Genomic DNA, 13,749 nt, shown 5'->3' with positions numbered 1-13,749 from the left:
TCAAACCAATTGGAAGCTCTTCTGATAGCTTTAGTCCCTCTCAGCTAGATCAGTTTGTTGATAGTGCAGTGGATTCGCTGAGAGTTACTTCGATTCGATTGCTCCCCTAAAACAGAAGGTTATCAAACGGCAGAGACTAGCTCCATGGTTCAACTCAGAAACCCGTACTCTAAAACAATCGTCGCAAAATTTTTAAAGAATATGGCGCTCGACCAAAACGGTAGAATCTCGTTCATTCTGGCAGGATAGTCATAGAAAATATATGAAGGCTCTATGTCACGCTCGAGCTGCCTACTACTCCTCTCTAATCGAGGAAAACAAAAGCAATCCTAGATACCTTTTCAGCACTGTAGCCAGGCTGACAGAGAGTCATAGCTCCATTGAGCCTTGTATTCCTTTAGCCCTCAGCAATAATGATTTCCTTAGCTTTTTCAACAACAAAATTCAAGACATCAGAGACAAAATTGGTAACCTCCTGCCCTTACCTGGTGCAGATACATCTGATACAGTAGAGACAGTTCCAGGACCAGATATTAGTCTAGACTGTTTTTCTCCAATCGACCTTTCAGAGCTAAATTCAATTATTTCTGCGTCGAAACCGTCAACCTGTCTTTTAGACCCAATCCCAACCAAGCTGTTTAAGGAAGTCTTTCCCTTAGTTAGCAACTCTATATTAGATATGATCAATATGTCTTTACTGGCAGGCTATGTACCACAGGCATTTAAAGTAGCGGTAATCAAACCTCTACTCAAAAAACCTACTCTAGATTCAGGAACTCTAGCTAACTATAGGCCTATATCCAACCTTCCTTTTATCTCAAAGATCCTGGAGAAAGTGGTAGCTAATCAGCTGTGTGACTTTTTCCATGACAACAGTTTATTTGAGGAGTTTCAGTCAGGATTTAGAGTCCACCATAGCACTGAGACTGCACTAGTTAAAGTTACAAACGATCTACTTTTAGCTTCAGACAGGGGACTTCTCTCTGTGCTCGTCTTGTTAGATCTTAGTGCTGCTTTTGACACCATTGACCATCAGATCCTATTATACAGACTAGAACATTTACTTGGAATTACAGGGACTGCTTTAAGTTGGTTTGAATCCTACTTATAAGACCAATCTCAGTTTGTACATGTTAATGATAAGTCCTCTATGCACACCAAAGTTAGCCATGGAGTGCCACAAGGTTCAGTGCTTGGACCAATTCTCTTTACATTATATATGCTTCCTCTGGGAAATATTATGAGGAAACACTCCATACAGTTTCATTGTTATGCAGATGATACTCAGCTTTATGTATCAATGAAGCCCGATGGCACCAGTCAGTTATGTAAGCTAGAAACGTGCCTTAAGGACGTTAGGACCTGGATGACCAGAATTTTTTTGCTACTTAACTCAGACAAGACTGAAGTTATTGTGCTAGGCCCTAAAAACCTCAGAGAGTCTTTTTCTAGTGATTTGACTGTCCTTAATGACATCAGCCTGGCATCTAGCACCACTGTGAGGAATCTAGGAGTTCTATTTGATCAAGATATGTCCTTTAGCTCTCACATCAGGCAAATTTCAAGAACAGCCTATTTTCACCTTCGTAATATATCCAAGATCAGGAATATCCTGTTGCAAAATTATGCAGAAAAACTAGTTCATGCATTTGTTACCTCCAGATTGGATTATTGTAATTCTCTTTTGTCTGGGTGCTATGGTGGGTCTCTAAAGACTCTTCAACTAGTCCAGAACGCTGCAGCTCGTGTACTGACTAGAACTAGGAAAAGGAACCACATTGCTCCTGTGTTGGCTTCTCTGCACTGGCTCCCTATACAGTCTAGAATAGAATTCAAGATCCTTCTTCTCACTTACAAAGCTCTAAATGGCCAGGCACCATCTTATCTTAAGGAGCTACTTGTGCCGTACTGCCCCTCGAGAGCGTTGCGGTCCCGGAGTGCAGGCCTGCTAGTGGTACCTACAGTCTCTAAGTGTACTATGGGAGGTAAAGCCTTCAGTTATCGGGCTCCTCTCCTCTGGAATCATCTTCCAGCCGGGGTCCGGGAGGCAGGCACAGTCTGTATTTTTAAGAATAGACTTAAAACTTTCCTTTTTGATAAATCTTATAGTTAGGGCTGGTGCTGGTGTAGACCAGCTCCTAGTTATGCTGTTATAGGCTTAGACTATCGGGAGAACTGGCACCTTCAGCTCCTCTCTCTCTCTCTCTCTCTGTGCATATACAGTACATCATATTACTGCATGTATCTATCTGTAAATCTCAGTCACTAACCACCTACTTTCCTGGGAGCTCTTGAGCTCTCTTAGGCTCCTCAAGATCGTTGGTTGACGGCCTGCCAGAACAACCCCCCTCTCTTTTGTAATGTTAACAGACAAAGAGTAAGGTATTTTACCTGCTTTTTGTAAAGTGTCTCGAGATAACACTTGTTATGAGTTGACGCTATACAAATAAAAATTGATTGATTGATTGATGTGTTTGGATGGGCGGGGATTGTCCTATATGCTGGATCTAATCATTCTTAATGAGAGTTAACTTTTCAATTGATTTGAAGTACATATGTTTATGGATCATTCTTCCTCTTTTTCATACCGTTCATGTTTTTCTATGATCATATAAAAATCAAATCTCCGATTTGAAGCATACTGAGGAAGTTTGATCTGCTGATGAAACAGACTAAAAGTAATCTGGATTTCTCTTGATGATTGGCTAAAGTCAATGAGACGCAAAACATTATAAAGTCCTTTTGAAAGTCTGCCTGTTTCCACCTGGTCGCTGTCACATGACGAGAATCCCAGGACGCTGGAAAAAATAGGAAATACTGTACAGGACACACCAGTAATGAGATAAGAGGTTTCACTTTGTCCACAGGGGGCGCCAAACAGACACGTAATGAAAGTTCCCCACAGAAGCTTTGAGTGTTTGAATCTAAGAATGATCAGGGAGAACTAAAGTATTAATGCATCCTAATGAAGTCCTTCAATGTTGGAATGAACAGATGATCACATCAGTGTGTTCATGTGGACAACATCGCACATTCATGCATAAAGCTCACTGTCATCTACATTAACATCTTTTATTCTTTATTCAGATTGAGTGACTGCAGTTTGTCAGAGATCAGCTGTTCTTATCTGGCCTCAGCTCTGAAGTCCAACCCCTCCCATCTCAGAGAGCTGAACCTGAGTGAGAACAAGCTGCAGGATTTAGGGGTGAAGCTGCTGTGTGACTATTTTCAGAGTCCAAACTGCAGACTGCAGACTCTGAGGTCAGATCACTGACTGTGACATTAATTTGTATCATTTCAATCCACATCCTCAATTGTTTTTCAAGTTGCTGAATAATTTAGAGATTTGATGTGAAATGTTTTTTATGACTATGTGAAGTAAGGTTGAACAACGTGCACATGAAGCCTCTGGTTCTGTTAAGAAGTGAAATCATGAAGACTTTGGATTCAATAATGTCTGATTTGATAAATGTACTAACATCACAGAGCTGACTGAGATCGGCAGCCTGTTATTCATCTGTGCACATGAACAGCTGTATCAATGTTGTGCTGACATTTGGAGGATTTAGTGATGTTGTGATACTCATCCTAACCTGAACACATGTGAGAGGATTATACATTATTGTTCTTCTTCTTTTATTCTTTATTCAGATTGAGTCTCTGCAGTTTGTCAGAGATTAGCTGTTCTTCTCTGGCCTCAGCTCTGAAGTCCAACCCCTCCCATCTCAGAGAGCTGTACCTGAACTACAATAAGCTGCAGGATTCAGCAGTGAAGCTGCTGTGTGATCTTAAGAAGAATCCAAACTATCGCCTCCAGACTCTGAGGTCAGTATCCCAGTGTTCTTTACTAAACCCTCCACGTATCAGGTCACAAATATATTTAGATTCTTGTTGTTTCTTGTCGGAGAAATCCTTTTCTGGGGCCTCTACTACAGAGTGAGTTCAACATACCCAGGGTTTATTTTATGTAACCTGGCTTCACTTACCCCGACATAAGAGATCGTGCTGAACAGTCACAAGAAGCTGGTTATCAACCTGATAAGTAAACCCAGAGTTTTAGAGAGCATGTCCACATAAAAGGGGCTTAGCTTCATATAACGTATCACAATCATCACTGAGTCATATCGTCAGGTCGTCATATCTAACAAACTCTGAATAAACTATATATATATATATATATATATATGAATAAGTTTAAGAGAAAGGCTACCAAAGACTAAAGTTACACAGCTGCATGAACAAATGCAGGAAGGACAACTGGTCAAAAAAAGACAAAACATCGGCGAGTATTAATGTCCAAACTATGGCTTATTATACTTTTATCCCATCGTTAGTTCATCTTAGAACTGACGATAATAACTCCTTTTTTTGGATGTGTTGCTTTGACTCTTTCACGTGGCGAGTATAACAGTTTGAGAAGTTATATTTCAGCTGAAGCTCTGACGATAACAGAGCGGCATGGAGACACTAAACATTCATTTGAAGATATAATTCAAAGCCATAAGAGGCTATTTAAATAATTTAACATCTTTAAAACACAACTCAAAGGCTCTGGTGCTTTTTCAGTCTCTGTTAAGATAAGATAAGATAATACTTTATTGATCCCCAGTGGGGACATTAAAGTGTTGCAGCAGTAAAAGACAAGAGCATGCATATGAGTACAAGTCAAATAAGAATATATAGGAATCAAATTAAGTTAAAGATAAAGGTACAACGTATTTACAACTATTATAAGCAAGAATTAAGTTAACTATACACCAATTAAAATCTTAACGATACACTAAAAACTATACAGGACATTGAGACATATTAAGTGGCAAGTTGACCTTTTCCTTTTGGAGTTAGAAACGTGTTACATGTCGCTGGTCGGAGAGGACGCTGGCGTGTTTGTTCGCCGCTTCTCCAGCTAAGCCTAAGTGTCAACTACTCTTGATTATTGCTGTATTACTTTGACCTATCCCTCCGTCTCTTGTGTCTTATGATTTAACCTCAGTTTAATCTTAAAGGTTATCTCACTTTATAGCTTCTTTTGAGCGTTCACATAGCCTACCTGTCGTCGGCACCTGTCAACGCCGGCTTCAGACCTTCGGCCCCCGACTACCGACTACCGGATCCTCTGGTAGTCAACAAAACCAGCTGATCCACCACTACTGGTAGCCCCTTCCTCGACACTCTATCGGCCCGCTGTTCTCAGTCTTCGCTAGAAAAACTGCCGTTCTCCACAAGCTAGCTGCTAGTCCGCTCCCGCGGCTAGCCTAGCTAGCCTTCGCTCCGGTCACTGAGGCTAATGCAGCTATCATTAGCAACCGACTCGGCTGCCTCCCGTCTTCTACTTTCCGCCTCCACACAGTCATCCTCTACAGTTCGTCTGGACATCCTTCATTCGGCACCACTTCAGCCCCACTGACTGCTATGCTGTGGCTCACCCTGACTTGCCTGTTACTCTGGTTGACAAGCCTGCGGCTACCGGCTAACAACTCCAGGATTAGCGAACCAACATCCCCGGCTGGCATGGCAGTGAAGTACTCAGTCTCACAACTGTTCAAACTCAACAATAACTCCACTCCTGCATGCATCTCCGCCATTAAAACCTTTGGACTACTACAACGACCCAGATACATCCATAGAAGCTCCCGGCGAAAGTTTGTTTACTCCCGGTCTAGCCAGCATGGCCACTCCATCCCATCACTCTGGTCAGCTGAGCGGACTGACACACCCCCTCTACGTCATCATCACAACAACGAGCAGATGTGCTCTCCCTGTCTACGAGCCCTGCCTCGAGCTCCCCTGGAAACAAACACCATGCAAACCCAGATGAAATTCATTCTGTTTAACACCCGGTCTCTTAACAACAAAAGTGACATTCTCAATGAATTCATACTGGACAATAAACTGGACTTCCTCTGTCTCACTGAAACTTGGCAACAGCCCCTGGATTATCTCTCACTCAACCTGACCACACCAAATGGATACACTTACATAGACAGACCACGCACTGAGGACCGAGGTGGCGGCATTGCAGTCATACACAGACAGGACATAAAAACTAGCCTCATCTCCCTTCCTCCTGCTCCCTCATTTGAATCACTGGCTTTTAAACACTCTGGCACCACACAGCTGGTCATGGCTGTTGTCTACCGCCCTCCCAAGCCTAACCCATCATTCTTGTCCGACTTCTCTCATTTCCTGACCCAGCTTTGTGCTCTCTCTCCCTCCATCCTCCTCCTTGGTGATTTTAACATACACTTGGACTCCACAAACTCAACAATATCCACTGAATTCATCGAAATACTGAACTGCTTCAACTTAACTCAACATGTCAACTTCCCCACCCACAACCGCGGTCACATCCTGGATCTAGTCCAGGCATGGGCAAACTACGGCCCGTTGGGCTTTTTAATCTGGCCCGCCGAACTTGTCCAAATTATATTATTATTAAATACAATTTTATTATAATTAAACCTTGTTCGTTTTCCCCTGTAATGCCCGCATTACCCCAATAGATGGCGCACTTCAGAGTTCTTCACTTTTTCGCTTTGCCCTATGAACCCGTATGAGCCCTTCTGTAAAAACAAGCGGATCAAAGAAAAGAAAAGTGGACAGTGAATGCCGAGTGTTTAATACGGAGTGGACAACTAAATATTTTTTCACTGAAGTCCGATCAAAGGCTGTATGCCTGATATGCCAAGAAACTGTCGCAGTTTTCAAAGAGTACAGTATCAGCCGTCACTTTGCTACGAAGCATGCTAACTACACTAGCAAGCAGTCCACGCAAGAACGGGTGGCTGCGGCAGGTTGAAGGATAATTTACAGACTCAGCAACATTTTTTTCACCAACAAACTGCGATTCAAGAGTCATCTACCAAGGCAAGTTTTTAGCTGGCATTCAAATTAGCAAAGGCTAGCAAGCCTTTCTCCGAAGTTTTTAAAAGAATGCATGGTAGAGACAGCAGGTCTCTTGTGTCCGGAGAGCCAAGGCCAGTTTGAAAAAATCAGTTTATCACGGAGGACTGTGACTCACTGTGTGGAACTGATTGATGAAGATATAGCCAGCGAATTAAACAAAAAGGCTGATTCCTTTAAGTTATATTCACTGGCCCTGGATGAAAGTAATGACGTAAAAGACACTGCTCAGCTCCTCATTTTTTATCCGAGGGATTAATGACAGTTTTGAGATAACGGAGGAGTTTTTGACCATGGAGTCCCTGAAAGGAAAAACGCGAGGAGAGGACTTGTATAACCAGGTGTCTGCTGTCATCGAGAGATTGAAGCTACCTTGGAGTAAACTTGCCAATGTCACAACAGATGGATCGCCAAATTTAACTGTAAAACATGTTGGGCTGCTGAAAAGAATCCAGGATAAAGTGAAAGAGGAAAACCCTGACCAGGATGTTATTTTCCTTCACTGCATCATCCATCAGGAATCTCTGTGTAAGTCTGTATTGCAGCTTAATCATGTCGTGAATCCAGTTGTAAAACTTGTTAACTTGATACGAGCAAGGGGACTTCAGCATCGTCAGTTTATTATGTTCCTGGAGGAAACTGATGCGCATCATCAGGACTTACTGTACCACTCTCGTGTCCGCTGGTTAAGTTTGGGCAAAGTGTTTCAACGAGTGTGGGAGCTGAAAGAGGAGATCAGCGCATTTTTGGAGTTAATGGGGAAATCCGACAAATTTCCTGAGCTAAGCGATATACCTACGTATGTGAGCAGACATTCAGCGTCATGAACATCAACAAAGCCCCTCACAGATCCAAGTTAACTGACCAACACCTCGGATCTATCCTGAGAATTACCACTACAAAACTAACTCCAGACTTTAATGCACTGGCAAAAAAGGGAGATCAACAACACTGTTCCCACTGAAACTGAACGTGAGTTTCTCTACTGTGTTTATTAAAATTTAAATTAATTAAATGAATGCATTTGGAAATCAATTTGTACAATGAGCCTTGCATATTCATGCTTTGCTACCTGTTAAAGGCCAAATCCTTTCATGTAATGGCTTTTACATGTCATTTATATTAGTTCACACAAACACTCCATCCATCTGTTCCTGGCGCAGCCCCTCTGTCAAATTTTAGAACCCATTGTGGCCCGCGAGTCAAAAAGTTTGCCCACCCCTGATCTAGTCTGTTCCACTGGTCTCTCCATTAATCACCTCTCAGGCATGGATCTTACCATCTCCAACCACCTAGCTATTAACATAAACATTGACATTCCCACCCCCCCGCCAAAACAAAAACGCTCAATCCACTTCCGCAAACTCAACACTGTCTCTTCTTCCGCTCTGTCATCTGCCCTCATGGACAAAATGTCTGCCTTCCCTCCCCGTGACCTCACCGCTCCCTCTGACCTCACCGACTACTACAACCACACTCTCTCCTCCTGCCTCGACCAGCTCTCACCAATTAAAACCAAAACAATCTCCTTCATCCACTCTGCTACCTGGTTCACTCCTGTCACATGAAAACCCATGCCCGTCAACTGGAAAGACTACGCAACAAAACCGGACTCACTGTACACGCTCAAGCCTACAAAGATCACCTCCAACAATACAAAGATGCCCTCTCCCACGCCCGATCCACCTACTACTCCCATCTCATACAGTCTGGCTCCAGGAGCCCCAAATCACTATTCTCCACCATCAACAAACTCCTCAACCCTTTGGACAACGTTTCCCAATCCTTCACAGCAGACAAATGCACCTCCTTCCTGTCTTTCTTCCAAACAAAAATAGACACCATCTACAACAACCTGGCACCTCTTTTACCTGGCTCCACAGTTCTCCCTTCCCCCCACATCCGTAACCTTGGTGTCATCTTCGACCAAACCCTCTCCTACGACAAACACATTTAACAAATCACCAAAACAGCCTTTTTCCACCTCAGAAACATCGCCCGCCTCCGCCCATCACTCTCATTCTCAGCTGCCAAGACCCTCACCCACGCATCACCTCCAGATTGGACAATTGCAACAGTCTCCTCTATGGTTCACCATCCAAATCACTCAAGAAACTTCAATACATTCAAAACTCCGCTGCTCATCTCCTCACACACTCCCGCACCCGAGATCACATCACCCCTGTCCTTCATGACCTCCACTGGCTCCCCATCCCCCAGCATATCCACTTCAAACTCCTCATCATCACCTACAAAGCCCTCCACAACCTGGCTCCCCCCTACCTGTCTGAGCTCCTCCACCGACACACTCCCACCCGCACTCTCAGGTCTGCGGATGCAAACCTCCTGTCCCCCCCTGCAGGACCAACCTTCGGTCCTGGGACAGGGCTTTCTCCATTGCAGCTCCCACCCTCTGGAACTCTCTCCCTAAAAACATCAGAGAGTACCCCACACTCACTTCCTACAAGAAATCCCTAAAAACCCATCTTTTCATCACCGCCTACAACCACTGACTCTCATCCTCTTCCCTTGACACTATTTCTATTTTGTATTGTTCTCTTAGTTTTTGCTTTGTTTTTCTTGTTGTCTCCTGTCAAAGCGTCTTTGAGTATTTAGAAAAGCGCTATATAAATCTAATTTATTATTATTATTATTATTATTATTATTATTATTAATTTAAAGTGACCAGTTATGAGATAAAGGCCAATAGCTGCGCGTGCCTTCCTCAAAGGCTTGTTGATCCTGCTGACCTCACCAGTAATAATGCCACCCTACCAGCACACCACAGCAAAGAAGAGTACGCTGGCCACCACAGGCTGGTAGAAGGTTGCAGATACTGAAAGATATGAGTCGGGGTCGGTGTTGTTAGACCAGTCCAGTTTACTATTGATGCAAGGTACTTGTAAGAGTCCACTCTCTCCACTTCATCCCCCTGGATGATGACTGTGGGCAGGGGGGCCTCCTCTTTCTCCCGTAGTACACTACGACCTCCTTGGTCTTGCTGGTCTTTAGGTGCTTGCTGTTGCACCATATGACGAAGCTCTCTATCAGTCCTCTGTACTCCACCTCATCGTCATCCATGATGCATCCAACAATGGAGGAGTCTTCTGAAAACTTTTGGAGATGGCAGGAACCAGAGTTAAACCGGAAATCTGAGGGGTAGAGGGTGAAGAGAACTGTTACTTGGGGTACACCAGTGTTGTTTGTCACTACCTCAGAGACACAGCCGTCCACTCTGATGTATTGCGGCCGGCAAGTGAGGTAGTTGAGGATCCAGTTTGTAATGTCAGGGTGCAGAGACATATCCAGCAGTTTGTCCCTCAGGAGGCAGGGCTGGATGGTATTGAAGGCACTGGAGAAGTCAAAGAACATGACTCTCACAGTGCTTTCCTGCTTCTCCAAGTGTGACAGGGCCTTGTGGGTCAGGAAGATGATGGCATCCTCCACGCCGATGTGCTGCTGGTATGCAAACTGCAGTTGGTCCAGAAAAGGAGTGAGCCGGGTCTACAGGTACTGGAGAACCAGCCTCTCAAATGTTTTCATGACATGTGACTTGAGTGCCACAGGTCTACAGTAATTGAGAGCACTTGGATGTCCTTTCTTTGAAACTGGGACGATGCAGGAGGTCTTCCACAGTTCTTACACCTTCATCAGCCTCAGGGAGAGGTTGAAGAGGTGCTGAAAGACCCCTGCAAGCTGCCCAGCACACACCTTGAGGATCCTGGGACTGATGTTGTCTGGCCCACTTGCTTTGTTGATGCAGAGTCTGGAGAGCTGTCTTTGTACCTGGCTGGTAGTAAGAGTGGGATGGTGGGGGGGGGGGGGGGGGGGGGGGGTAGCAGGTTACTGTTCATTGTTGTGCAGGTATCCAAAGACAGGGAGCTGGGTGGTGAGGGGGATCTGTCCTTTGAAGCTGCTGGTGAGGAGCTGATAGAGGGGGAAGCAGTCAAGTCCTTGATTGGAGGGAGAGCAGAATCTCCAGCAGAGGTGTTAATGGGGACTGTGATGGTGGGGAGAGACCTAGACACACTATTTGAGCTCACTAGGCTGGAGGTTGTGCTTATCAGCAAATTCTGTGTCTCCTTCAACTCTGGGTGCAGGCTTGCTGCAGCCCGTCATCTGCGTCATGCCATTCCACACCTCCTTTGTGTTGTTCTGTCCTATTTTGGCCTCAATCTTCTCTTTGTAGCTTTTCTTGGTCTCTCTCAGCTTCCTCTTTAAGTCCTTTAGGACAGCCCTGAGCTCCTCAGGATCTTTAGCCATGAAGGCCCTCTTTTTGCTGTTGAGAAGTCGTTTAATCTCTTTGCTGATCCATGGTTTATTGTTTGGAAAGCAGCAAACTTTTTTGTTTGACAGTGTCCTCACAGAAGGGGATGTAATGCGTTATGCGAGAGAGACCTTCAATGTCATCGTCGTATTCCTCCTTTAACAGTTCCCAGTCTGTGACATTGAAGCACTCCTGCATGGCCTCCTCTGTGTCCTTAGACCAAACCTTCACAGTCCTTGTGCTGACCACCTGTTGGCCTGTAGGTGGTCTCAAGGTGGGTCAGGTTGTGGTCTGATTCCCCCAGGGGGGGAGGGAAGGTGAGCTGTATGCTCCCCTCACGTTAATATAAAGGAGGTCCAGGATTTGATTCCCTCTCGTTGCACAGTCCACATATTGTCTCTGTGAAGCAAAGCAAGCTGCACTCCCTGTAGACACGCTGGCTGTTTACCAGGGCTGTAACTTCGTCAGTTTTGTTGTGACCATGATGATCGATGGTAGAAATTAAAATTTCTTGTCACTCTCGATCCCCTCCCTGACTTTAGCACCGGCTTTCTTCCCTCGGCGGACACATCTCCAAATCTCCGCCGGGATGTTTGTAGAGGGAACTCCGGCTGCCTGCAGTGCAGTAGTTCCTCACGGGTGTAAGTAAACATCCGAACAATAACAAAAACCAACTTCCTGAAAGAAACAGCTAATTTTACCTTAATACCACAGCTAAAGCGCTGCAGTAACGAAAACACATTGAAGTGTTTGTTGCTCTCTCTCTCTCCCCCCTCCGCTCTCTCCATCAGCTCACAGAGCTCCACCATCAAGAGATCTGATTGGTCAATGGGCGGAGATTTTCACAGGTTGATTGCTTAACTTGAACATAACCTGCTCCGGAGCTCTGTCATCATTGTTCCCTTTGACAATTAAATCTCTGTGAAAAGGATTTCTAAAACTTATTTCAAAGTAGCGCCCTCTACAGGCCTGGAGCTCCTCTGTTTGCTTTCTGTTGTGAACAGATCTTTCTCTGTATTTTCCTCATGTCCTGTCATAAAGCATATTTTCTATAGTTCATCTCTTTCTGAACAAATATTTTCTGCTCAGGATTCTATCTAACAAAGACTGTGTTGGGTCAACCAAAGCCTGGAGGTTGTTTTGTTCTCTGAGGAGAAAGTAGGACAGACCAACGCTGTGTGTGTCTCTGAGTGTGTGTGGCCATGAAGCTCCCATAACTCATGTAAAATCACTCACTCAGACACCAATAGAAAACTGTTCTGTGGTTCACTGTCAAAGTACAAAGGTGGAGAAGGGGCAGAGCTTTGTTACAGCTCTGTGGGGGAATCTGATGACTTCCAGCTGATGAAGGGATTCAGTGTAGAAAATTATTGATGATTTCTCTGTTCTTCTCTCATTAGCTGGGCTGATGATCTCTGACAGAATGTGAGCGATCAGGACGCTGGTGGTGCAGAGAGGAGCAGCTGTGTCCTGATGATCCACAGAGGATGAATCTCCACCATCTTGTGGGTGGAGAAAATCTGCAAGCTTGGGAGAGCTTCATCCATCAACGACTGACAGAGGAATCACATCAAAGTTCATTTCAGTTATATTTCTAATGAATTTGTTCTACCTACATTACAGGAGTGGAAGGTAAAAAATGTATCAGCTGGTAGAAATGTTAAGAGGTCAAAAGCTACCAAGAAATGCTGCAGTTATTCTTCTCATGTGATGATTATTTGTATTATATTTCTTACAAAAAGTACAAACCAGAACTTGATCAAATGAACATGTAATTAATTAAAATCATATTCTCTCTATAGCCTCTTTAAAAGATGCACCGCATTCTTAAAATGTCCTGACCTTTTCAAGCTGAGCTGCATGTGTGAACAGCGAGTTTCATTTCAGACTACACATTGGACGTTGGCTTGAGAATTTGTTTTTGACACTGATCATTAAAAAAATGTTGTTTATATGTTTCTCTTCTGGTCGGCATCCTGCATTAACTGCATTAGATGTTAAGATCAATGGTCGGTCAATGAGTCAGGTTTCTGAGGTCTACTGCTGGATTCTTGTCTGACATTCCAATTATAGTCTGAGGAAATCAGGCTATTATCACGATTATTTTTGCATGAATTTCACAACATTACATACATGTATAAAATCCCATAAACAGTAAATGGTAAATGGACTTGAGTTTGTAAAGCGCTTTTCTAGTCTTCTGACTTTTACAGCGCAGGTGCAAGGGAATTTTGGTAAACTTATCTTTATAACAGGAGTAATTAAAAGCAGAAAGGGGGGAAACTGGCTCTATATTTCAGGAATTCCTGAATCAGCTCTCTTTGACCTACCAACCTGGTAATTACACTCTTTAAGAAAGGTGTGATTGCCTTTAAGCAGATGTTCTGCTATTGATTGTATGTAGGTGTAGTTGTCTTCTGTAGTGTTTTATTGTTTTAAATGTTTTTTGATATATTGAGAATGTAGCAGGGATTTCTGTATTTAAGGTCAGTGTGAAATACCCTTCTGGAGAGAAAATCATGGGAACTCTTTTCTCACCGAGATCACGTTAATTAAAGGTTCCCTGGGTCATATCACAT

At 43.9% G+C, this 13,749-nt stretch overlaps 1 protein-coding gene across 10 annotated transcripts in view; it reads left to right on the top strand.

Annotated features, from left to right (window-relative positions):
• The window catches only part of LOC132978584 (NACHT, LRR and PYD domains-containing protein 12-like), a 52,998-nt gene extending 39,255 nt beyond the window's left edge, over positions 1-13,743 (top strand). For 8 of the 10 annotated variants that reach the window (XR_009673943.1, XR_009673946.1, XR_009673949.1 and 5 more), the window contains 4 exons: positions 3,088-3,261; positions 3,652-3,825; positions 12,260-12,455; positions 12,571-13,743. Coding sequence is in view for 1 of the 10 variants with exons in the window: in XM_061043802.1 (XP_060899785.1) it covers positions 3,088-3,261; positions 3,652-3,825; positions 12,571-12,589 (367 nt within the window). In the remaining 9 variants the exon portion in view is untranslated. The remainder of the gene's footprint in view (positions 1-3,087; positions 3,262-3,651; positions 3,826-12,259; positions 12,456-12,570) is intronic. The other 2 variants (XR_009673947.1, XM_061043802.1) reach the window with 2 other exon arrangements.
• Positions 13,744-13,749: the final 6 nt, after the last annotated feature.

The sequence above is a fragment of the Labrus mixtus genome, chromosome 8 (genome assembly GCF_963584025.1).
Source record: "Labrus mixtus chromosome 8, fLabMix1.1, whole genome shotgun sequence".
Lineage (NCBI taxonomy): Eukaryota > Metazoa > Chordata > Actinopteri > Labriformes > Labridae > Labrus > Labrus mixtus.
Note: the sequence above shows the minus strand (reverse complement) of the source record. Positions and strands in the feature narration are given on the sequence as shown.